At 44.6% G+C, this 25,052-nt stretch overlaps 1 protein-coding gene across 2 annotated transcripts in view; it reads right to left on the reverse strand.

Moving 5' to 3' along the window:
- LOC309492588 (adenylate cyclase type 4) overlaps nucleotides 1–25,052 on the reverse strand; it is a 69,330-nt gene that overhangs the window by 12,699 nt on the left and 31,579 nt on the right. For both annotated transcript variants that reach the window (XM_082161568.1, XM_082161569.1), the window contains exons 7-20: nucleotides 13,376–13,521; nucleotides 11,348–11,459; nucleotides 7,547–7,674; nucleotides 6,511–6,669; nucleotides 6,278–6,431; nucleotides 5,239–5,424; nucleotides 5,119–5,144; nucleotides 4,474–4,524; nucleotides 4,323–4,383; nucleotides 4,131–4,228; nucleotides 3,494–3,578; nucleotides 2,264–2,401; nucleotides 318–398; nucleotides 64–242 (exon numbers count right to left, since the gene is read on the reverse strand). In XM_082161568.1, coding sequence (XP_082017694.1) covers nucleotides 64–242; nucleotides 318–398; nucleotides 2,264–2,401; nucleotides 3,494–3,578; nucleotides 4,131–4,228; nucleotides 4,323–4,383; nucleotides 4,474–4,524; nucleotides 5,119–5,144; nucleotides 5,239–5,424; nucleotides 6,278–6,431; nucleotides 6,511–6,669; nucleotides 7,547–7,674; nucleotides 11,348–11,459; nucleotides 13,376–13,521 — 1,604 coding nt within the window. The remainder of the gene's footprint in view (nucleotides 1–63; nucleotides 243–317; nucleotides 399–2,263; nucleotides 2,402–3,493; nucleotides 3,579–4,130; nucleotides 4,229–4,322; nucleotides 4,384–4,473; nucleotides 4,525–5,118; nucleotides 5,145–5,238; nucleotides 5,425–6,277; nucleotides 6,432–6,510; nucleotides 6,670–7,546; nucleotides 7,675–11,347; nucleotides 11,460–13,375; nucleotides 13,522–25,052) is intronic.

A 25,052-nucleotide genomic window follows, 5' to 3' on the forward strand; every position in this document is an offset into this window, starting at 1 on the left:
ATTTAACTAGTTGTACAAATTTTTTTTTATAGGTAAACAGAAACGTGTGTGTTAGTGTCTTACGTGCTGTTGTCGCCGTAGAGCTGTCTGACGTAGCAGTCTGAGCGCGGCGCGTACACGTGCAAGAAGAGCGCGAGATACACCACTAGCGCTAGCGTCAGGAGGAAGACTTTCACAGACACACACACGCGCACGAACACCATCACACCCAGCATCGCCAGCAGACAGCAGTACAGATAATACTGCAGAGACACATTAACATATGATCAGTATCACACCGACACTCACACCGACACATTTATAATGGTAAAGCTTACCGGGACAGTGTAGAGATTAAGATTGTTCAATTCTGTTGCATTGTGGGAAACATTTAAGCAGTCATCGCCTGGTATAAAAACCTACGAAGCAAACAAACAAACTAAAGAGGTTGTGCAGACAGACATAAAAAGGCAGAAGATCATTTGTGTGTATTTGATTTTCTTATAATAAAGCAATAATAAAGCTGTGTCTCTGATCTACTCCCCATAATACAGTTACAAGAAATGTAGCTGTAGTTCTTCAGTGATGGTCAAAACTAATTAGATGCATTATTATAAACTAACTGATAAAAATATTTCATTAATAGATATCAGTTTTGTGAAATGTTATGTTAAAATATGCAACGAGGCATTATCTAATTAAATATGCAATCATTTGTATACATTTTCAGAACATAAATTTGAATATTGGATAAAGCCAGATTCAAAATACTTTCATTCATTAATAGATTTTTTTTGTGTGTGTGAAATGTTGTTAAAATATGCAACGAGGCATTATCTAATTAAATATGCATTCATTTGTTACAAAGTTTTTGTTTAATTTTGTTGACATATTAGAGCTAAAGGTTTTTATAGAATTTATTAGAATTTAGATTTTTCTTTTTATCACTCAAATCAGAAAACACTGTCGACAGATTTTTTTGGATAAATATTGGATAAAGCCAGATTCAAAATACCTGTTTGATTTTGTTGACATATTAGACTTAAAGGTTTTTATAGAGGGGATTTTTTATTTCTCTTTTTTATCACTCCATAAATCAGAAAACACTTCCAACAGACAGAAAAACGCATTTTTACCAAGTTTTTAGGAATAAAATGTTATAAAAATCAGGTTGATTGATATTTGAACAAACCCCTCAGTAAAAACCTTTAGATTATAGATAAGAATAAAACTGTAAGTTTTGGTGTATGTAAGTTGTACTGTAGTGGAGAAAGAAACTATTTTTAATGATATGTATTGTAACTTAAATTTAGTGACGCAAAAAGATAAAGGGTCAGATTTACAACACAAGGCTGTTTTAAGACGTGCTTTCTTTGGCCATTAAATAATGGAGCAAATACCAGTAAATTCACAAGCGCAAAACTTAGTAAATCACTTTGCATGATTAATTTAAATACTCTCCTCCCATAAATACTGCGTCTGAAAGGAAAAGTCCTACAAATGCATATACAATAAGCTTAGCTGAAAAAATGAAAAGACCCCTGTGTTGAAAATCCATTTTTTAATGTTGTTTATGTGTCTATGTGGTGTGTTTAATCTGCTTTAAGACAAACCATGTGTAAGTTCATAAGTCGACAGCATTGCTGAGTATTTCCTCCTTAAAACTGCAGTGAACCAAAGACAGTCTCAAACACACGCTTTGAAATCGCTGGTGTTTCTGACGTCACAAACTACCTTGTAACCAATCAGATCAACGTGTGATCGTCAACCAGTGGATCTCTGAGCTGAGTGAGTGAGTGGAGGCGGGGCTCATTTGCATATTCATAGAGCCACGCGTACTAAATGAGGCAAGGGTGTCGAGTTACATTCAAGATATTTTAAGGCATAAAGAATTTTTTTCAAACGTTTAAATATGTAATTTTGGTGATCAAAGATGAGTTTTAAGGGATAAAATGATTGACTACAGGGGGACTTTAACGTCAAAAGAGGGTTTGCGCTGGAGCAAGCTGTTAGTAAATCTGACCCTAAGTGTAATAAATTAAACACTTAAATGTGTATTTTAGTTTATCCTTCCACTAGTCTGAAATGAGACATGATATGGATGAAAAATTAACCAGTACATAAAAAAAAAACCTGTAGTGTTAAATTCTTAATTTCGTGATTCTATCGTAAACATCTTCATTCCACCTCTTTGCTACAGTACAGTCATGTTTACTGCAGTGTGAAGACGGCTGCTTTGACTCTGTTTATATCGTGAGCTGGTGTTTGTGCAGGGGTTTCTCACTATGTTGAGCACTGCCATGAGCAGCGTGATGAGCAGACACAGAAACACCAGCAGCAAACGCAGCGCCGCCCTGGTGGCCAGGCCGTCACACAGCAACGACACCCAGAGGACGCTGGAGGGGATCTTAGAGCTCCAGCGCTGACACACACACACACACACACACACACACACACACACACACACACACACACACACACACACACACACACACACACACACACACACACACACACACAAACAAACATATTGAGACTTTTTTTTTAAAAGCCTACAACACTGTTAAATCCAACAGTGATTCTACCTAATACTTTTGAGTTAACTTTACTTAATGTCTTAACTTAATTGTAAAAATCTTAACTTGTTTACTATGTTTACTCAGAAAACCCAAGTTAAGATTAATTGATTGGTTTGAGTACGGTTTTTGAGGCGGGGAAATTCTTAATGGACTTTTCACTCATTTCCTCCACTTCTGCAGTTATCTTTCTCTGTTTGCATTCACTCATTTCCCAAAGTCATCTTGAATGTTGAATTGTCAATATAACTGAACAATTTGAGACAACATCACATAAGCTGACTTCATAAATTGATGTTGATCACCACTATGGTGATCCGTGTTCTCTTCGGTTGGGAACTTGGAACTTCATTTATACTATTGTAATTCTCTTCCCAAGTTCCAATTGATGCAGCGAATTAGTTATTTGGTTTCAAATGAAGAGAAGTATATATGAACGAAGGATGTATAACATAACTATGTTTCATGTCAATTAATGATCTTTTATAATTTTGTTGCTAACACTTATGTCATAAACACCTTGTGAAACTTTTAATTGGGTTTATATAATCCCTCTATATTTGTGACAATCATGCTTGAGTCACACACAGACTTCAACATCAGCATACAACACACAACAATGGTAGCAATTACATTTTAAAGTAAATGATCAAGTACTCTCTACAGTTCTTTTTTAGTTACTAGTTCTCTTGTGTAAGTGAAGTACACTAAATAAGCATTTGTCAGAACAACATACTATTCCTATTTCACTTGTTTGTTTAAGGCAATTGGTTTGCATGCTTTTTTAAGTAAGTCTAACTAATTTGATTTAACATAATTAATTACAAAACTCTAGCTGTGAGTCTCTTCTGTTTTATGAACATAGTCATTATAATATTTAAAGAGTTTACCATTGGTCAACCACTAATCTGACTTTTCTCAAAGCCATGCAGTCGTACCTTCAGGAATCTAGTGAAGACCACCAGCGCGATCAGGATCTGGACTGGGAAAGTGGCTCCATACGACACCGCAAGAGCAAAGTTTCTGCACATGACCAAAGAGAACGACAGATTCTGTTGAGTGTTCATGCAGAAACACTAAAAGATTGCGGAAAACACTTTCAAACTTTTCTTAATGTGAGGAAGTAAAGAGCGGGCTTCTGCGATCTGACCCTCGCCAAAAACAGGTGATCTGAAATCTGCCATTCTGGAGCTCAAATTATGATGTGATTTCTTGAATATATTTAACAAAAAGAAATGTTTTGATTAAAGGCGAATTGATTGCATGGGGAAAAGTGCACCAAACTTTTTTGTTAGCTAAAATAGGATCTTGTCTCTCAAGATTTTAAGTTTAATCATTTAAAATTATAATACTTGATAAATTATTGAAATATTAATTATTATATCACATTCACATGTTCGCAGCTCTCTGATTTCGGTTAATGGTCACATGACGTTCAGGACAGGTAAAGAATTTTGATTTTGATTTTTAAATTATTTGTTTTAACTTTACATTTGAATCTAAATGTCAGATTGAATCGTTCACATTGAGATCAGGAACTTCCTGTACATTATTACGGTCCCGTACGATACTCACTTTTGCGAGGTCAACATCTGAACCACGAACACAGAGATGAAGATGAAGGCCAGACATCCCACAGAGTGATGAAGCCCCTGGACTTCACTCAGAGAATACTGACACACACACACACACACACACACACACATGGTTAAGAGTTCAGGGAAAAACAACAACATGCTTTAATTTACATCAAGAAACAATTCCCACCTCTTTCTCCAGCTGGATGTTGTTAAAAAATAGCGTCACCCAGTTCAGCTTCGCTCTTCTCCTGAACAATGAAGACACAACATTAGGTCAAATACTTGTTTATGACTGATCCCCTGTGAAGATCGTATATATTAGTAAATCTTTCACTCACCTTTCATTTTCCAGGGGGTCTAAGGAGTCTGTCGGTCCATTTGGTGTTGATCTGAGAAAACAAACTAACGTAAATTACAGTGTTTTTTTATTTTTATTTTTTTATTTGAGTATTAAAACCGAGTGAAAGTGGCCAAAAACGTGAGCTCTGTTTTACCTGGATCAAAACCACATCATTTAAAAGCACTGTATAAATGAAGATGACTTGACATTATTGATGAACGCCTGCTGTTAACAAGCAGAACTTCTATACTCACTTGCATCGTAGCCTACGAGTCAATAGGTGTCATCATCGTACGGTCTACATACATGCCGTACCAAGTTTATTAGATCCATGTCGTACTTACTGTTACTTTCTAACACTGAACTTTACACCTGACGAACGCTCACCAGTAAAACTCCCACATAATCAATAAGTGAATCAATCAAAACTAACTTTAGCTGGACAATAACTTTATTCTAGATCTGCTGTAAAGCCTAAACAATCTCTGTTACTGTAATCTCCTATTATCACTGTAAAGCTGCTTTGAAACATCTATATTGTTAAAAGCGCTGTATAAATGAAGGTGACTTGACTTGACTTAATTATGTTAGTGTTCACAACTTTTATATCCCTGAAACAACTGAATAAAGCTTTTATTTTCACCTGTGAGTGTTCACATCCGGGAGCTCCTGTTGATGAGAAAGTAAACATGATTAATATGCGCCGTTGAATATATTCAAAGTGATTGAGTGTAATTGGACGGTGATAATGATTGACACTGACTCTCGCCGGCTGTGATTGGCTGATGCCGCTGTTAGCGGTGGGCGGAGCTTCCAGCGAGGCCTCTGATTGGTTGAGTCCATAAAACGGTGTGACGGATTTCCAGTTCTTCAGATACTGCGACATTCGCACCGACGCCCGGAGCTTGTGCCGATCCGCGAGTCTGTTGTTCACTTTCAGCTCATGAGTCTGACACACACAAGAAGAGCCCAAACCATCACGTCTACACCTTTCTTTTCTTTATTGTTGAAAGAAATATACTTTTATCCACCGAAGACGCATTCAATTTATCAAAAGTGACAGTAAAGACATTCATAATGCTACAAAATATTCTATTTCAAATAAATGCTGTTCTTTTCAACTTTCTTTTCATCAAAGAATCCTTTGAAAAATAAAATGTACTCTAAAATGAATTAATATGGGAACCTTCCAAAATGTATTTATTTATTCATGACAGTAATTATTAATGCCAACATACAACAGATTTATTTTAGCATTTATTTTAATTGTAGTAAACTTGGAAAGTCAAAAATACTGCTAATTCGAGAGTAAGTCAATACTAAAGATAGTAAACCGTTAGTAGTTATTGTATTTGTTAACTGTAGTTACTAGGGATGTATAAATTAATGGTAGTTCGGTACTAAGTCAATACTAAAGATAGTAAACCATTAGTTAGTAGTCATTGTATTTTTTAACTGTAGTTACTAGGGATGTAAAAATTACTGGTACTTTGATACTAAGTCAATACTAAAGATAGTAAACCATTAGTTAGTAGTCATTCAGTTAGTAAGTAAACAAACCATCAAGTAACTAATGGTTTACTATCTTTAGTATTGACTTAGTACCGAACTACCAGTAATTTTTACATCCCTAGTAACTACAGTTAAAAAAATACAATGACTACTAACTAACAGTTACTCTAGTCTTACTCGAGGTTAATCACCTGTGTTGTTGAGTCTTACTCGAGGTTAATCACCTGTGTTGTTGAGTCTTACTCGAGGTTAATCACCTGTGTTGTTGAGTCTTACTCAAGGTTAATCACCTGTGTTGTTGTACTCCACTGTTCTGTATTAGGATCAATGACCAGGAATGTTCTCCTTCCCTTCAAACTCGAATCCCGACTCCCGCCGTCTCCATCCTCCACCTGATATTTCCCATCCAGGTGACCCAGCGTCTCCTCCGTGATGTGAACTCTCCTGTGAGGGACCATAATCTTCACTAATATAACTAGGATAATCAGGAATGAGAGGAAAAGCGTAAATGTGTGATAGATACCCAGGCACTCCTCCAGACTCCATGTGATTGGCTAGAGTCACGTCATCTGACCAGACATCGTACTGCCACTTCTGAAGGCCGATCACGCCGCACAGAACGTTACCCGTGTGCACGCCTACGCGCATGTTGATGTTCACTTCCGTCGCTTCCCTCAGCTTACTGCAAGGGTCAAAGGTCAAATAACCTCACTTTAAAAGGATAGTTCTCCCAAAAAGGAAAACTCGCCCTCAGGCCATCCTTGGTGTATATGACATTCTTCTATGAAAGAATGTCTAATGTAGAAATGATTCTAAGAAAAGTTATATTAAAAAAATCGAAGTTATATTAAAACATTTCCTGGCTCTTCCAAGCTTGCATCTATCCATGATAAAAGTGCATCTATCCATGATAAAAGTGCATCTATCCATCATAAAAGTGCATCTGTCCATCATAAAAGTGCATCAATCCATCATAAAAGTGCATCTATCCATCATAAAAGTGCATCTATCCATCATAAAAGTGCATCTGTCCATGATTAAAGTGCATCTATCCATGATAAAAGTGCATCTATCTTTCCCATCTATATTGCGTCCACTTTTATGATGGACAGATGCACTTTTATGATGGACAGATGCACTTTTATGATGGACAGATGCACTTTTATCATGGATAGATGCACTTTTATGATGGATAGATGCACTTTTATCATGGATAGATGCACTTTTATCATGGACAGATGCACTTTTATGATGGATAGATGCACTTTTATCATGGATAGATGCACTTTTATCATGGATAGATGCACTTTTATGATGGACAGATGCACTTTTATGGACTTCAAAACAGAAACGGCCATTCACTTCCATTATAAAGCCTGGAAGAGCCAGGACATTTTTTAATATAACTCTGATTGTATTCGTCTGAAAGAAGAGTATCATATACACCTAGGATGGCTTGTGGGAGAGTAAATCATGGGCTAATTTGGGAGAACTATCCCTTTAAGGCCAGAAGCACTGCTCAGAAGATGTGAAGATGTGTTTCTGATGGTAGGACTCACTTTATGGCGCTGCACATGTCCAGGCCCATCTGAACGCAGTTGCGAGCGTGAGTAGAGATCGGATCGGGAAGACCAGAGACGCAGTAATAACAGTCGCCCAGGATCTTAATCCGCAAGCAGCCGTTCTTCTGCAGAGAGCGAGAGGAACATCCGAGAGGAGTCAGACACGAGAGGAACATCAGAGAGGAGTCAGACACGAGAGGAACATCATAGAGGAAGCAGACACGAGAGGAACATCAGAGAGGAGTCAGACACGAGAGGAACATCAGAGAGGAGTCAGACACGAGAGGAACATCATAGAGGAAGCAGACACGGGCAGACACGAGAGGAACATCAAAGAGGAAGCAGACACGAGAGGAACATCAGAGAGGAGGCAGACACGAGAGGAACATCCGAGAGGAGGCAGACACGAGAGGAACATCAGAGAGGAGGTAGACACGAGAGGAACATCAGAGAGGAGGCAGACACGAGAGGAACATCAGAGAGGAGGCAGACACGAGAGGAACACCAGAGAGGAGGCAGACACGATAGGAACATCAGAGAGGAAGCAGACACGGGCAGACACGAGAGGAACATCATAGAGGAAGCAGACACGAGAGGAACATCAGAGAGGAGGCAGACACGAGAGGAACATCAGAGAGGAGGCAGACACGAGAGGAACATCAGAGAGGAGGCAGACACGAGAGGAACATCAGAGAGGAGGCAGACACGAGAGGAACATCATAGAGGAGGCAGACACGAGAGGAACACCAGAGAGGAGGCAGACACGAGAGGAACACCAGAGAGGAGGCACGAGAGGAACACCAGAGAGGAGGCAGACACGAGAGGAACACCAGAGAGGAGGCAGACACGAGAGGAACATCAGAGAGGAGGCAGACACGAGAGGAACATCAGAGAGGAGGCAGACACGAGAGGAACATCAGAGAGGAGGCAGACACGAGAGGAACATCATAGAGGAGGCAGACACGAGAGGAACACCAGAGAGGAGGCAGACACGAGAGGAACATCAGAGAGGAGGCAGACACGAGAGGAACACCAGAGAGGAGGCAGACACGATAGGAACATCAGAGAGGAAGCAGACACGGGCAGACATGAGAGGAACATCATAGAGGAAGCAGACACGAGAGGAACATCAGAGAGGAGGCAGACACGAGAGGAACATCAGAGAGGAGGCAGACACGAGAGGAACATCAGAGAGGAGGCAGACACGAGAGGAACATCAGAGAGGAGGCAGACACGAGAGGAACATCATAGAGGAGGCAGACACGAGAGGAACACCAGAGAGGAGGCAGACACGAGAGGAACACCAGAGAGGAGGCATGAGAGGAACACCAGAGAGGAGGCAGACACGAGAGGAACATCAGAGAGGAGGCAGACACGAGAGGAACATCAGAGAGGAGGCAGACACGAGAGGAACATCAGAGAGGAGGCAGACACGAGAGGAACATCAGAGAGGAGGCAGACACGAGAGGAACATCAGAGAGGAGGCAGACACGAGAGGAACATCAGAGAGGAGGCAGACACGAGAGGAACATCATAGAGGAGGCAGACACGAGAGGAACATCAGAGAGGAGGCAGACACGAGAGGAACATCAGAGAGGAGGAAGACACGAGAGGAACATCATAGAGGAAGCAGACACGGGCAGACACGAGAGGAACATCAAAGAGGAAGCAGACACGAGAGGAACATCAGTGAGGAGGCAGACACGAGAGGAACATCCGAGAGGAGGCAGACACGAGAGGAACATCCGAGAGGAGGCAGACACGAGAGGAACATCCGAGAGGAGGCAGACACGAGAGGAACATCCAAGAGGAGGCAGACACGAGAGGAATATCCGAGAGGAGGCAGACACGAGAGGAACATCCGAGAGGAGGCAGACACGAGAGGAACACCAGAGAGGAGGCAGACACGAGAGGAACACCAGAGAGGAGTCAGACACGAGAGAAACATCCGAGAGGAGTCAGACACGAGAGAAACATCATAGAGGAAGCAGACACGGGCAGACACGAGAGGAACATCAAAGAGGAAGCAGACACGAGAGGAACATCAGTGAGGAGGCAGACACGAGAGGAACATCCGAGAGGAGGCAGACACGAGAGGAACATCCGAGAGGAGGCAGACACGAGAGGAACATCCGAGAGGAGGCAGACACGAGAGGAACATCCAAGAGGAGGCAGACACGAGAGGAACATCCGAGAGGAGGCAGACACGAGAGGAACACCAGAGAGGAGTCAGACACGAGAGAAACATCAGAGAGGAGGCAGATACGAGAGGAACATCAGAGAGGAGGCAGACACGAGAGGAACATCATAGAGGAGGCAGACACGAGAGGAACACCAGAGAGGAGGCAGACACGAGAGGAACACCAGAGAGGAGGCACGAGAGGAACACCAGAGAGGAGGCAGACACGAGAGGAACATCAGAGAGGAGGCAGACACGAGAGGAACACCAGAGAGGAGGCACGAGAGGAACACCAGAGAGGAGGCAGACACGAGAGGAACATCAGAGAGGAGGCAGACACGAGAGGAACATCAGAGAGGAGGCAGACACGAGAGGAACATCAGAGAGGAGGCAGACACGAGAGGAACATCAGAGAGGAGGCAGACACGAGAGGAACATCAGAGAGGAGGCAGACACGAGAGGAACATCATAGAGGAAGCAGACACGAGAGGAACATCAGAGAGGAGGCAGACACGAGAGGAACATCATAGAGGAGGCAGACACGAGAGGAACATCAGAGAGGAGGCAGACACGAGAGGAACATCATAGAGGAAGCAGACACGGGCAGACATGAGAGGAACATCAAAGAGGAAGCAGACACGAGAGGAACATCAGTGAGGAGGCAGACACGAGAGGAACATCCGAGAGGAGGCAGACACGAGAGGAACATCCGAGAGGAGGCAGACACGAGAGGAACATCAGAGAGGAGGCAGACACGAGAGGAACATCCAAGAGGAGGCAGACACGAGAGGAACATCCGAGAGGAGGCAGACACGAGAGGAACACCAGAGAGGAGGCAGACACGAGAGGAACACCAGAGAGGAGTCAGACACGAGAGAAACATCCGAGAGGAGGCAGACACGAGAGGAACACCAGAGAGGAGGCAGACACGAGAGGAACACCAGAGAGGAGTCAGACACGAGAGAAACATCCGAGAGGAGTCAGACACGAGAGGAACATCATAGAGGAAGCAGACACGGGCAGACACGAGAGGAACACCAGAGAGGAGGCAGACACGAGAGGAACATCCGAGAGGAGGCAGACACGAGAGGAACACCAGAGAGGAGTCAGACACGAGAGAAACATCCGAGAGGAGGCAGACACGAGAGGAACACCAGAGAGGAGGCAGACACGAGAGGAACACCAGAGAGGAGTCAGACACGAGAGAAACATCCGAGAGGAGTCAGACACGAGAGGAACATCAAAGAGGAAGCAGACACGAGAGGAACATCAGTGAGGAGGCAGACACGAGAGGAACATCCGAGAGGAGGCAGACACGAGAGGAACATCCGAGAGGAGGCAGACACGAGAGGAACATCCGAGAGGAGGCAGACACGAGAGGAACATCCAAGAGGAGGCAGACACGAGAGGAACATCCGAGAGGAGGCAGACACGAGAGGAACACCAGAGAGGAGGCAGACACGAGAGGAACACCAGAGAGGAGTCAGACACGAGAGAAACATCCGAGAGGAGTCAGACACGAGAGAAACATCAGAGAGGAGTCAGACACGAGAGGAACATCAGAGAGGAGTCAGACACGAGAGGAGCTCCACAGAGCAACAGTGACGGGGATGTCTTACCTTGGCGATGTCGTCGAACCTGCCGAAGAGTTTGTTGAGGACGGCGACGAGCTCCTCAGGTGTGCAGGTGCTGGACAGGTGTGTGAAGCCCACGATATCAGCGTACAGGATACTGCACAATCATAACCACACGTTTATTTCATCCGGCGTGCTCTACTAATGATTACTACTAATGATTAAGGCTTTTTATACACAGGATCAAATTACATTTTAAAGTATATTCATATTCATTTCAAAATACTTAATTATTCCAAACTTTTGATTTACATAAAGTAATTGTGTGTGAGAGAGAGAGTTTGTGTGAGTGTGTGTGTGTATGTGAGAGAGAGAGTTTGTGTGAGTGTGTGTATGTCAGAGTCCTGCACGGGTCCATTTTTGGAGACCCGCCCCTGTTGAAGATTTTATTATTTAGAAAATAAGTAATTTAACTGTTTTTTGTACACTATTATTTCCTTTCTGTCTGTGTATGTCTTTGGGTGACTTTGGAACCTGAGAGCTGTGTGGTTACAGCAGAGAATTCTATTTCAGTAATGTCACATGGTACAAACTATTTCTCAAAATACCTATAGAATGTATTACCATATTTGGGAGAAGGAGAAGGTATATACGTTTGCTGGACAATCTTTCTGCAGGGGCTCTTTCTGCAGAGGGTCTCTCGGCTTTGTTTGTTAATAAAGTCTAATATTTCTGGTATCGAAAATCTCTGAAGTAATTTCCCTGAAAAGAAATAATTAAACCACAACACCCCCGCCCGTACCCGCAAAGTTCAGCACCAGATCTGACCCGTCACCCGTGATAATATCAAAATTAAATCCGCACCCGCCCAGACCCGTTAATATTTGGCCCGTTACCCGACCCGTGCCCGCGATAAACCACACAGGTGACGCATTCATGTAACATAAGGGTGCGCTGCCAATAACGCACCTAAAAGCTGTCACAAAGAACTGGGAAAAGTAATGATTATTAATAGGCCTGTCAAATATATCAATGAGACATTTCAATTGTTTATTAATAAGCAAGTGTTTTCTGTGTCAAAGATGACTATGCTGACTCGCGATCTTCACAGTAGTGAACGCGCCAGAGAGAAATGCACATTTCATACGGATTATAAGCAGAGAACAGTCTGTTTTCTTTCGTTTTGAATTGTTTTGTTTAAAAGTGCACATTTCATGCTTTCTATTTCTCAGGTCTGTGAGGCAAGTAGCTTATACGATGAGTTTCGGTTCATTTAAGAGACGATCAGTTCACGCGCGGGATTATATTGCCTGCCTGCTATATTTACTTCTTATTTATTAAATCCATGAAATTGGTAGATGAAACATTGATTAAAATTAAGATACAATTAATACAAAACGAAATTCACTTTAAAGAAAGGCTTAACAAACTTAATGAAGTGGTCAAAATCATGTCTGCCCACTCCATTTGTCTCACGATATTCGGGATCATCTTATCTTATTCATGCTTTTCACTTTTCATATAATCAACATGAAATAAAAAATAAAAAAAGTATATTATTTTATTTAAACATGAATATGAAACTAAATCGTTTTTTAATGACTGGGCTACAACACATAGGCCTATTAGCCTACAGTACAGAGAAATTTTATGTCGCAACTTGGTCGGACTAAAAGGGGAGAAAAAAATTAAATTGGGTCGGTCCCAAATTGACAGGGTCGGTCGGGTTACGGCAAACAAGAATATTTTTAAGGATGGCCTGACAAAAACACATATTTGCGTAATTAAAACACATATTTGCTGGTAATTTAGACATACAAAATATTGCACATATTTTTCATCCGCTACCCGCACGCAAGGAGTTCATTATCCGCCCGCGTCCCCGCCCGTGAATTTTAGGAATGTCACAATCCACCCGTTTTAGCCACTTTTATGCGGGTACCCGTGGATACCCGCGGGTACCCGACCCGTTGCAGGACTCGTTGCAGGTGTGTGTGTGTGTGTGTGTGTGTGTTTGTGTGTGAGAGAGAGAGAGAGTTTGTGTGTGAGTGAGTGTGTGTGTGTGTGTCACACCTGATGTCTCTGTGCTGTCGGATGTAAAGACTGTGGAAGTTAGGTCTATTCTCCTCGGCGGTACATGTGGCGGTCAGGCGCTTGACGATCTCAGTCTTCAGCTCCATGGCAATATATCGAGGCAAGACTGACAGCAGGAGATGCTCCTGAACACACGGTTAACAGGGACAAGAGCAAAACTGGTTAAAGACTATTCCATTAAGAATTCAATCTATTCTGTTTAATTTAATTTAATAAACTGCCATGTTTTATAATTCATTAATCTAAACATAGACTGTTTATGGAAACTTGTTTCTGCCACAGAATCTAAAAAAAGGTCATTCCGAGTTTATATCTCACAATTCTGACTTTTTCTCTTAGAACTGTGAGATATAAATTACAAATACGAGTTGAGAATCACAAAACTACAAACTTTGATTTGAAGCAAAAAATGTTTGAAAATAAGACAAAAATACAAAGGTTCAAGACTGTGAACGAGCCGTTTACTGTCCTAACCCGTGTTCCCTGAAGGAACGAAAACATTACGTCGAAAGACAATATGGAGTCTCACTTGGAAGCCCAATCACCTTTGAGTGGTAAGAAAACGGGCCAATGGACATTGGCAAATGAAATTTGCATGGCAAGCCACTCCCCCAGCAACTCCCTCATTCAGCTTTAGATGGGATTCCAACATTCAGCAGGAACGGTTCAGGGTTGTGGCGGGCGGGACATAATGTCTCTGTTCCCTTATTCAGGGAAAAAGGGTTACGACAGTACCTGAGACATTCCCTTTCAGTCAGTCACGTTCTACATTAAGTCGAAAGATTGACGTTATGGAGTCCCTATGGAAAGCGCCACAACCACTGACCCTTCCCAGCGCCCCGTAAGCCGAATATACCTGGTGGGACGACTTTTCAAGGGGAAGGTCGATAGCTGCTGTTCCTTTCTCTTTTACCCTATTCAGCCACGACTGGTTGGATAACACTGGGACAAGGGATGGAAAGGGACACTACGGAGGCAACATGTTGAAGATATAAATATGGAAGATCAGGGATGGAACCACTACAGAGGCAGAGACGGGGCAGAGCGAAATCTGCCCAGGGAAAGACATGGGTTTGCAGACAGGGGAACTGTACCGTGGAAGATTACACATATGGGATTACCCAGAGGGAATCGCAACATGTGGGACAACTAGCCCAGCACAGGGACTGACCAACTGGGCATGCAACTCAAGTACTGGGCCTGGCATCTGACTGCCGAAGGATGCTTGGAGGAAACTCCATCCAGGGTTTGCCAAGTAGGGAACTCACCCGGAGAGTAAGAAAGTGTTCTTATCCCCTCCGTAGTGCGGGATGGTGCTGCAAGCGAGACACAGAGTCGAAAGACTGATGTAAAGGGGTCTCACTAGGGAGCTAAAACACATGGGAAGAAACCGACTCGACCTGAAAAATTTAGAATTTCGCGAAGGTGTTAGGCGGAGGAGGCAACACTCCAAGTGGACCAAGGCTCACCAAGGGGCAGCGTTTGCATGTTCACCACCTGATTCCTGATAAGGAGTAGTGGGAACTTTGGGCACATATCTGGGCCGGGGTCTCAGCGTTATGTGAGAGTCAGCCGGTCCAAATTCCAGACACGTTTTCCTAGCTCCTCTCAGGAACCTGATATCAGGGCATGCTTTCCCAAAGGCTTACCGTCTACTGCAATGGGCAACATACACTTTTAAGGTTGAGGAAACCTCTCCTGCAGGAAGGAAAACGTCTCGGGTTACGTATGTAACCCTCGTTCCCTGAGTAGGGAACGAGACGCTGCATCGATACTCGATACTTTGGGGAATGCCCTCGGCATGACGCGTCTGAAGTCTGTAATGGAACTATTCCAATCTTAATTGGTGCTCGTCACTCGTGACGTTGCATGTGACGGTGATCCGGAAGCTATAAAAGGGCAACGGAACATAGCCGTATCAGCTTTTAAAGGGTCGAAGCAAGTCGTTCTCAGGAGCACGAAAAGTGTGGCCGAGAGATGCAGCGTCTCGTTCCCTACTCAGGGAACGAGGGTTACATACGTAACCCGAGACGTTCCCTTTCGTAAAGGGAACTCCCGCTGCATCGATACTCGATACTTTGGGGAACGAATACCCACGCCGCCACACTGAGAGACCCTGCCCTGGTGTGAAGCAATCTGGCACACTCAAGACATGAGAACTTGTGAACCTGGTGTAGAGGACAGATCCAGACTGTAATGTTTGATGAAGGTGTGTGGGGAGGCCCAGCCAGCGGCATCACAGACCTCTTGAAGAGAAACCCCTGCTAGCAAGGCTCTAGAGGATGCCACTCCTCTGGTTGAGTGAGCTTTTATCAGGAGAGGTGAAGGCAGATTGCGCACCTCGTAAGCTGAAGAAATAGCCTCTACTATCCACTTGCTAATAGTCTGCTTGGAGACCGGGGAGCCCTTCTTGGATAACCCAAAACACACAAACAGCTGGTTCGACTTCCTCCAGCCCGAGGTCCTATGTACATAGGCCTCAAGAGCTCGGACCGGGCATAACAAGTGTAACTTAGCTTGATCAGCCGACACATGCGGTGGAGGATGAAAGGCCGGAAGGATTATAGACCGTGCCACATTTGTGGGCACCTTAGGCACGTAGCCAGGTCTAGGGTGGAGAATGGCTCTCACTCTGCCAGGAGAGAACTCGAGGCAAGAGGGAGCCACAGATAGCGCCTGCAGGTCGCCAACTCGTTTCAGGGAAGTAATAGCGAGCAGGAAGGCTACCTTAAAGGATAAAAATTTCTCAGACACCTTATCCAGGGGTTCGAAGGGTGCCAGGGATAAACCTTCGAGGACCACTGCCAGGTCCCACGTGGGGACCCTAGGCTGGATAGCAGGCCTCATCCTCCTGGCTCCACGAAGGAAACGAATTATGAGTGGGTGTGTCCCCAGCGTGCCCACCCCTAAAGGCGTGTGGAAGGCTGATATAGCCGCCACATAGACCTTAAGCGTGGACGGGGAGAGCCCGTCAGAGAAACGATTCTGGAGGAACTCCAGTACTGAAGCCACTGGGCAGTTAACTGGGTCCAACTGATGTTCTCTGCACCATAAAATAAAATTTTTCCATTTAAATGCATAAAGTTTCGTCGTGGAGGGGGCTCTAGAGTTTACAATGGTCTCAACAACCTCGGTTGAGAGACCAGAATTTATGAATTGGTCCCCCTCAGGGGCCAATCCAGTAGCTTCCTGGGCTACCGCCAAGGGTGAAATATCATGACCTTGGGCTGAAGAGGGAGGACCATCCTGATCCGGATTCACCGCGGAAGGCCTGCCAGAAGGGCCCAGATGTTTGGAAGCCATATTTGGGCCTGTCAGTACAGGGCCACTAAGAGTAAGCTGATCCCGTACTGCTGAACCCTCTTGTACTCTAGAACCCCCGGGGGCAGAACAATCGGGGAAAGTATACACAGACATGGCCTCAACCATGTCTGTATCATGATATCCAAACCCAGCAGAGCTGGAAGAGCATGGGAGAGGTGGCGCAGAAGGTGGCCGTCCACATAAAGGGGAAACAGGAGCACCTCTGACAAACCGACCTCCATCCCGGCTAAAGCCAACTTGGGGTGGAGTTCGAAATCCCCGGGCTGCAGCCCCTGCCTCGACAGGATGACTGCCCCCTCTTTGATCAGAGAGACCATCGACATAGTGTCTGTCAAAAATAGAACCTAATGGTCTCTCTGAAGTTTCCTCAGACCCTGTGTTTCCAACACAGGTACTAGGAGCAGGAACCATAACTTCCTCCCCATGATCAGAAAACGAGGGCATGTGCGCGTAACTCTGGTCATGCGGAGTGGGTTCCCTCTCGGGGAAAACCCATTGGTCCTGAGCCACTACTACAGGGCCCCCATGTACAGCAGGCCAAAGAATAGTATGTTGAACACTGCTGCCAGCGAGCCCACTCTTTAATAAGGTCACGTAGTGGTGGCCTGGCCTAGCTTGATATTCATGACTATGGTAAGGAAGATGAGTGTCTGAGCTGGAGACAATTGTGCCTGCATCATGACTATAACCTACACCGCCCCCAGGAATCGGTTTCTCTGAAGAGGCACTGGTGATTTTTCCTAGACTCTGAGCCATATTCCCTAGCACCTCACGAGACTCGAAACAACACCTCGGTGTTGAACCGTCTGCTCTAGTAGTCAATGGACAGGAATGAGGATGCCCTGAAGACTCCATGGAGGTAGGACAGTGACCGTGCATTCCGAGGAGGTGCGGGGATACAATACTAGGCCGAATGGAAGAATCCGGAACTGATGTGCTTTTCCCCCAAAAGCAGATCTCGGAAACTTCCCGTGATGGGGTTAGAAGGGAATGAGGAGTTAAGGGCCTTGTGGATCTATCACGACAGACCAGTCCTCGGAGCTGGTCTGACTGACAGTCGGAATCTTGAATCTGAACCCCCTCGGAGGTTGATCCATTACCCTGAGATCCGAAACAAGGCCTTACTCCCCTTCCCTCACAGGAACTATGAAGTACCGGCTGTAGAACCCGGGCTCCCGAAACCGAGGAAGAGCTCACCTTGAGGTTTCCTTTGTTAAGAGAGACTTGACTTCCTGTTCCAAGAACCAACCCTGCTCGGGGCTGGCAGACATGTGAACCACCCTTAGTAGATCATATTTTTATATTAGCTCCGCTGTAAGCAGGACACTCCAGGCTATATTTTGAAGACCCCTCGGGGTGTCTAAATATGCTATTATGGGGACCAGTCCCTCGAGACTGGCCTTGGCTAAAAATTTTCAAATGGTTTCGGTGACCTGAAGCAGCTAACTGGCAGGAACTAACCGAAATATGCTCTCTACAGACCTCCTGAGAGGCGGCGAACTCGACAGGGCCGCAACGTTTCCGGGCAGATACTGCGATTTGTGTTCGCTGGAAGCCGATGTGTCCCGAAGCGCCATCGGCGGCGGGAAGTAAACATCGATTTCCTAAGGGCTGTATAAGGGGGCGAGACTCCTGTACTCGCTCTCCTGGGGGAACGGCCATAAGGGTCTGCGTGTTACGACAAGACCTCTTAGTTGAAGCCATCTTAGCCCGAGAGACAGTCCTCAGACCTGTCCTCGATATAGAGGGCTTCATACGAGAATGTCTCTTCTGGCCCCAAGCCTTATACGGGGGGGCACGAGAGGAAACCTTCTCAAAATATGTTGAACTGGCGGCTGTCCCCTGAGGCTGCCCCCTGGCAGCAACCCCATGAGACCTAGATTGACAACTGGGGATAGCTGATTGTCGCTCTGCCTCCTGAAACCTTTCGACAACGGTTCTCGCCGCGTCGCCAAAGAGGCCAGAAGGTGAAAGGGGGGCATCGAGAAGGAAAGCCCTGTCTTTCTCCTCGATCCCCAAGCGATTAAGCCATAAATGTCTCTCTGTGACGACTATTGCTGCCATAGAACGGCCAATAGCACGAGCCGTCTCCTTAATAATACGGAGAGATAAGTCAGCTACTCTACGAAATTCAGTAATACCGTTGAGTGAGACCTCCCAGTTATCATCCACCTCTTTGAGGAGGTCAGCCTGGTATGCCTGTAATAACCCCATCGTGTGTAGGCATGCACCGGCTCGACCCACCGCCATATAAGCTTTCCCTAACAAATTCGATGTACGAGATTTGGAGGGAAGTGTCTGAGCTATCAGGGGTGACGCAACGTCAGGGAGAAAATATTTCGCAAAATATTCCTCAACCCGAGGCATCACCCCATAACCATTCTCATTAGATTCCCTAATAGATGAGTAAATATATACATGGGGGGAAAATAATTGAGATGAACATGGATTTTCCCACGATCTCGATACCTCAGTATGAAGATCAGTGAAAAAGGGAAGGCTCTGACACAAAGATTGTGACTGGGTCTGCAGGAAGCGCTCATCCATTTTATTTTTCTTAGTCGCTTCCTGCTTATTATATGGCCATTCAACGTTTAATTTAACCACTGCCCTGGTCACAACCTCCAGCAATTCCTCAATAACGGGAATATGGGGTGGCGAATCCCCATATTTATGTGATTCAGTGTTGATAATATCTAACCCCTCGGAGCCAGATAAATCAAACGCTGTGTCTTTAACACGGTCGGAAGAAGCCGCAGCACGGGCTTCCGAACCGTGCGCGAGACCAGTGGAGCTGGTTAATAAACACTGAGAAAGGGTCGCAACCGTCTCAGTGTTATCTGCCAGCTCCACGTGCGAATCCCATGCATACAAGCGGCGCGCTGCCTCAACAGACGCGGGGCCTGATGCACTGGAAACGCGAGCCTGATCTGATTGATCGAACAAGCTCAAACGGGAGCGGAGCTCTCTCATAGATAGCTGAAAACAGTTTGCACAGACAGCGCCCTCGAGCACTGCCCGTGCATGCTCCACTCCCAGACAAACAACACAAAACGAGTGCGTGTCACCCTCGCTCAAATAGCGCGAGCAAGGGGACGCACACCGCCTGAGTCGTTTCTCTATATTCGCCATATATATATTGAGATAGACAAACAACACCAAATAAGACAATACAGTCACACAGAACGCTTGCTGAAGACAGAAAGCTGATACGGCTATGTTCCGTTGCCCTTTTATAGCTTCCGGATCACCGTCACATGCAACGTCACGAGTGACGAGCACCAATCAAGATTGGAATAGTTCCATTACAGACTTCAGACGCGTCATGCCGAGGGCATTCCCCAAAGTATCGAGTATCGATGCAGCGGGAGTTCCCTTTACGAAAGGGAACTGTCACAGGTTAACCTGGTGACTCTATAAACTTGGACTTACAAACACACCCATTTCACTAATACTGTGCATTGCCGGCAATAGTTACATCTGTGTACACATCAGGAAAGTGTTATGGAGTTTTTGTTTTGTTTAGTCTAAAGTTTGGTGCTGCTGTGTTTTGTTATAGTTTTCAACTCTTGATAAATTTCCTTTAAAGATGTTATTATTTTTCTAAAAATAACAGAATGCCAGAACACATAATAATTCATATAATAATTACCTTTATTTTTCCACATAATTTCCACAAACCTTATTGCAGTTAAACTTCCCAGTTCACACTCTGTACAACCGAACCCATAATCCAGGTTAATCTGTTTTTTATAGAAACAGCCACATCACTTCCTGTGGAAGATACCATTTTGGTATGATGTCAGAGGGGGAGGGGATTTAGAAACAGCTGTTTTTCCATTTAATTTGTTGTTAAACTCTTTCTCTGTTAATGGTTGTTGTTTAACCTGTTTGGAAGGTTTAAGTGTTGTTTTGGGTGTTTATATTATTTAATTTGATCGCTACAAACTAAAATGTTTGTACATGTGATTGGTATGCTCTATAGGAGGGGTGTCAGCCTATAAATAGGCTTGCTAGCTGAAAGGATTTCAGTTCTGATTGTGGACTCTAAGACTGAGCAGCGTTGCGAACTTGGGCCATTTGGTTTAGCCAAAATTTGCACATTGTTGCTGTTTTCTTTTCCTTTTGTACAGTTTTTATTTATTTTTTTTAGGAGAGATTGCTGCCTGCGGAAATCCCAGCCACTGGGGGAGATGCTGCCATCACAGCGCTGGCACAAATGTTCCAGTCATTCATGCAGTACCAAAAGGACCGGGATGAAAGGCAGGAGAGGGAGGCTTCTCGCCGTGAACAAAATTACAAGGTTCTCAGCCACCAGGTCACCCAAATGCAGCTAAGACATGGAGCGGACAAGAAATGACGCTTCGGAAGGAGCTGCAAGGCGGGTGATAGACCATGAACCTCGAATAGCCAAGCTGGAGGACAGTGATGATATTGAACACTACCTTACAACTTTTGAAAGACTTGCAGAGGTGTATCAGTGGCCAAGGGGCAACTGGGCCGTTCGTCTTATTCCCTTGCTAACTGGCAAGGCCCGAAGTGCTTTTGTGGCTATGAACTCCACACAAACCAGGGACTATGACCAAGTGAAAGCTGCAATTCTAAAAAAATATGAAATCGGTGCGGAGACATATCGGTTGAGATTCCGGTCCCTTAGTACCCCTGCCGATGAGACTCCTATGGAACTCTACATCCGACTGAAGGACTTGTTCTCCAAATGGGTACACTACGAGCAAAGTAATAAGAGGGACATTATGGAGTCCCTTGTGTTGGAGCAGTACCTGCGAGTGTTGTACCCTGAAGTGAGGACTTTGGTAAGGGAAAGAGATCCCGACACCGCTGCAGAGGCTGCAGGGGCCCCTTTGCCCCCTCAAAAAGCCCAAGACAACTGGTCTTTGTTATATGCCACGGCCAGAACAGTTAAGAACACAGCCCGATCGAGAGCCAGTCATCACTGTACTGTTAAATGGTAAACCCCTTTCAGCGTTGGTGGACACAGGTTGTTCCCATACGCTGGTACAGGCCCAATATATACCCAGAGATTTCCTGGAGTGAAGGAGACACAGTAACAGTTTGTTGTGTGCATGGGGATAGCACTGAGTTGCCTACTGCTGAGGTTTATATTGAGGTCTGTAATCAGTCATATCTGATGAATGTGGGTGTTGCAACCAAGCTGCCTTATCCTGTACTGTTAGGTACTGACTTCCCTGTACTAGCTGAATTGGTGCAAGAGACGGTATGGTGTGGCGTTGTCACGAGGGCCCAAGCAAAGCAGCTGACTCAGGTTCCACAGCACCAAGAAATAACACCAGACATTCTGCAAGAAATGCCCTTCAGCTCTGAGACTAGCTTAGGTGAGTCACAGCCTACAGAGCAGGAAAGGCTGCAGAAACGCAGGGAATGGGTTGAGGGGTTGTTGGAAACTTCAGAGTAGGGATGGGACGATTACCGGTTTCACTATAAACCACGATAAAATGTACTGACGGTTAGTAATATCGTTTAAAATTTAATTATCATTAAAACCGTTTTTGATTATCGCGATTTTTAGATCCTGTCCAGCCAGCAACAGTCTGACGCAGGCTCAGCGCGCAATGTTGTTGTTTTTTTTATTCAAGAAGGAATAGCGGAAGGCAGTGACAGCGCTCGGGAGATTTTTCAGCCTTTTAAGAGAACCAATTCTGAGGTGTGGTCATATTTTGGCTTTAACAAAAGTCCTGAGGCAAACTTAATCCGTTCAGACAAGATGATCACAACAATATTATCAAACTCTGTAAACAATAAATCAACTCTGATTTAATTTTCAATACAATTAAAAATGGAGACGCAAGACGGCAAGTTATTTGAATGAAACGAGAGAGCGCGTCCATTGTGATACATGGTGTAACGTCTGTCAGAGAGTTTGAAGACAGTGCAAATGAACTGGTAGTTCCACGAGACTTTTATAGATGTTTTCTCTCAGTTATAAGCACACTCTTCACATACATGTCGAAGAGCGAATGTTAAAAGGGAAAAGAAAACACTCTAAACGCTACAAATCAAATCAAGTCAAAAACACGCTACAAATCAAAGTGGAAGTAAACACATTATAATAAAACAACGGTCAGCAGTAGAGCGGTCATCTTCTTCCTCTTAGCGCGAGCAATCTCACTCTAACTGTGCGTGCGCGCTCACATAAAAACAGCATGCATACAATAACGTACGCCATAGAAGAAGTTATCTTAAAGGCACATCAACATTCATGTCATGAACACTACTTAATACTAGGTGGCCGTTAAAATGGATGTGCGCGGTGTTATAATGCGTTGCTATTGACGACCGTCATTATAAGGAAGGAAATGGCACAGAATAGAATCTTGCTTTAAAAAGAGCATAGAGCTGCTTGTTTTATTTGTTGTTTGTTGATTTTCAAATATAAAACTTGTTGAAATGCCTTCAGTGTGATCATCATCTCTTTTTGAACACTTTCATCTCGTTTTAACAAAACCGTGATAATATTGATAATCGCGATAATTTTGGTCACTATAATCGTGATATTAAATTTTCATACCGTCCCATCCCTACTTCAGAGCAAGCTGAGGAAGGGGCAGAAGAACCCGAACTCACTGAAGCAGACTTAGTGGTCCCTGGTAATCTAGCCCAACTTCAGCGTAAGGACTCAACTCTGACTGAATGTTTTAAACAGGCTGAGGAAAATGAGGGTGTTGTGTCTTTGCTTGGTGAGACTTTTGTTGTACAAAATAGTCTTTTGTACCGACAGAGTAAGGAAGACGGACTGCAGCTAATAGTACCTAAGGCATACAGGAAGGAGGTATTAGAACTTGGGCATACTATTCCCTGGGCAGGTCACTTGGCTTTTATGAAGACATTAATGCGAAATGCAAAGAGATTTTACTGGCCAAAGATGTACAGTGAGGTTAAGGAGTTCTGAAAATCTTGTCCGGAATGCCAGCTCACTACTGGCCGTACTCCTGCCTACGCACCCCTTATACCACTTCCTGTAGTTGACACTCCTTTTAAGCGAATAGGAGTTGACGTAGTTGGGCCTGTGGAAAAGAGTCAGAGAGGGAACCGATTTATTTTGGTTATTTGCGATTACGCAACCAGATACCCTGAGGCATACCCACTAAGAGAGGTCACAGCTAAGCAAATAGCCACTGTACTCCTACGTTTTTTCTCGCAGGTAGGCATACCTCAGGAAGTGCTCACAGATCAGGGCCCAAACTTCATGAGCCACACCCTACAAAAGGTATATCAATTGCTGGGCATAAAGAGAGTACGAACCACCCCTTACCATCCACAGACTGATGGTCTTGTTGAACGTTTTAATCAGACCTTGAAAACGATGCTGAAGAAATACGTTTCTGACACGGGCAAGGACTGGGACAAGTGGCTTCCATTCCTCCTGTTTGCATATAGAGAGGTGCCTCATGCATCTACAGGATTCTCGCCATTTGAACTGTTGTATGCTCACCAGGTCAGAGGGCCTCTGGATGTACTTAGGGAGAGTTGGGAGGCCACTGATAAACCAGAGAAGAAAAATATTCTCTCCTATGTGCTAAAGATGAGAGAGCATCTGCAGAAGACCACAACCCTTGCACGAGAAAATCTCCTGCAGTCTCAAAAACGCCAAAAAGAGTGGTACGACCGAACAGCCAGATCCCGTACATTTGAACCAGGTGAAAAAGTTTTGTTGTTGTTACCAACGAGTGAGCATAAACTGCTGGCAAAGTGGCAGGGCCCCTACCAAATCAAGCGGAAAGTGGGTCCTGTGACATATGAGATCGAGATCCCATCCAGGACCCAGCCCTTGCAAATCTTCCATGTTAACATGTTGAAAAAGTGGTATGCTCGTTCCACACAACTAGATCCTATGTCTGAGGAAGAAGCGGGAACCGCAACTGTTTTGTTTGTGAGATTTGTGGAGGGAGAGGAGGAAATCGAGGAACAATACCTGCCTGGTCATCAGGGGAACAGTCAGCTGAATTTTGAGCACCTGGAAGATGGTAAAATGCAGGAACTTCTACAAATTATCCCAGCCCAACTCTTTATGGAAACACCTGGCAGAACAAGCGTTATCCACCATCACATAACTCTCAAGGATCCCAAACCCATTCGTCAGCCAGTATACCGGGTCCCAGAAAGACTTCTGCCAGTTATGAAGGAGGAGTTGGAGACCATGCAGAGCCTTGGTGTGATTGAACCTTCATCTAGTGAATGGAGCAATCCCATTGTCCTAGTTCCCAAGAAGGATGGCAGTCTAAGATTCTGTCTGGATTTCCGCAAGCTCAATAGTGTGAGCAAATTTGACCCGTATCCCATGCCAAGAGTGGAT

This window comes from Leuciscus leuciscus (assembly GCF_965113295.1).
Source record: "Leuciscus leuciscus genome assembly, chromosome: 2".
NCBI lineage: Eukaryota > Metazoa > Chordata > Actinopteri > Cypriniformes > Leuciscidae > Leuciscus > Leuciscus leuciscus.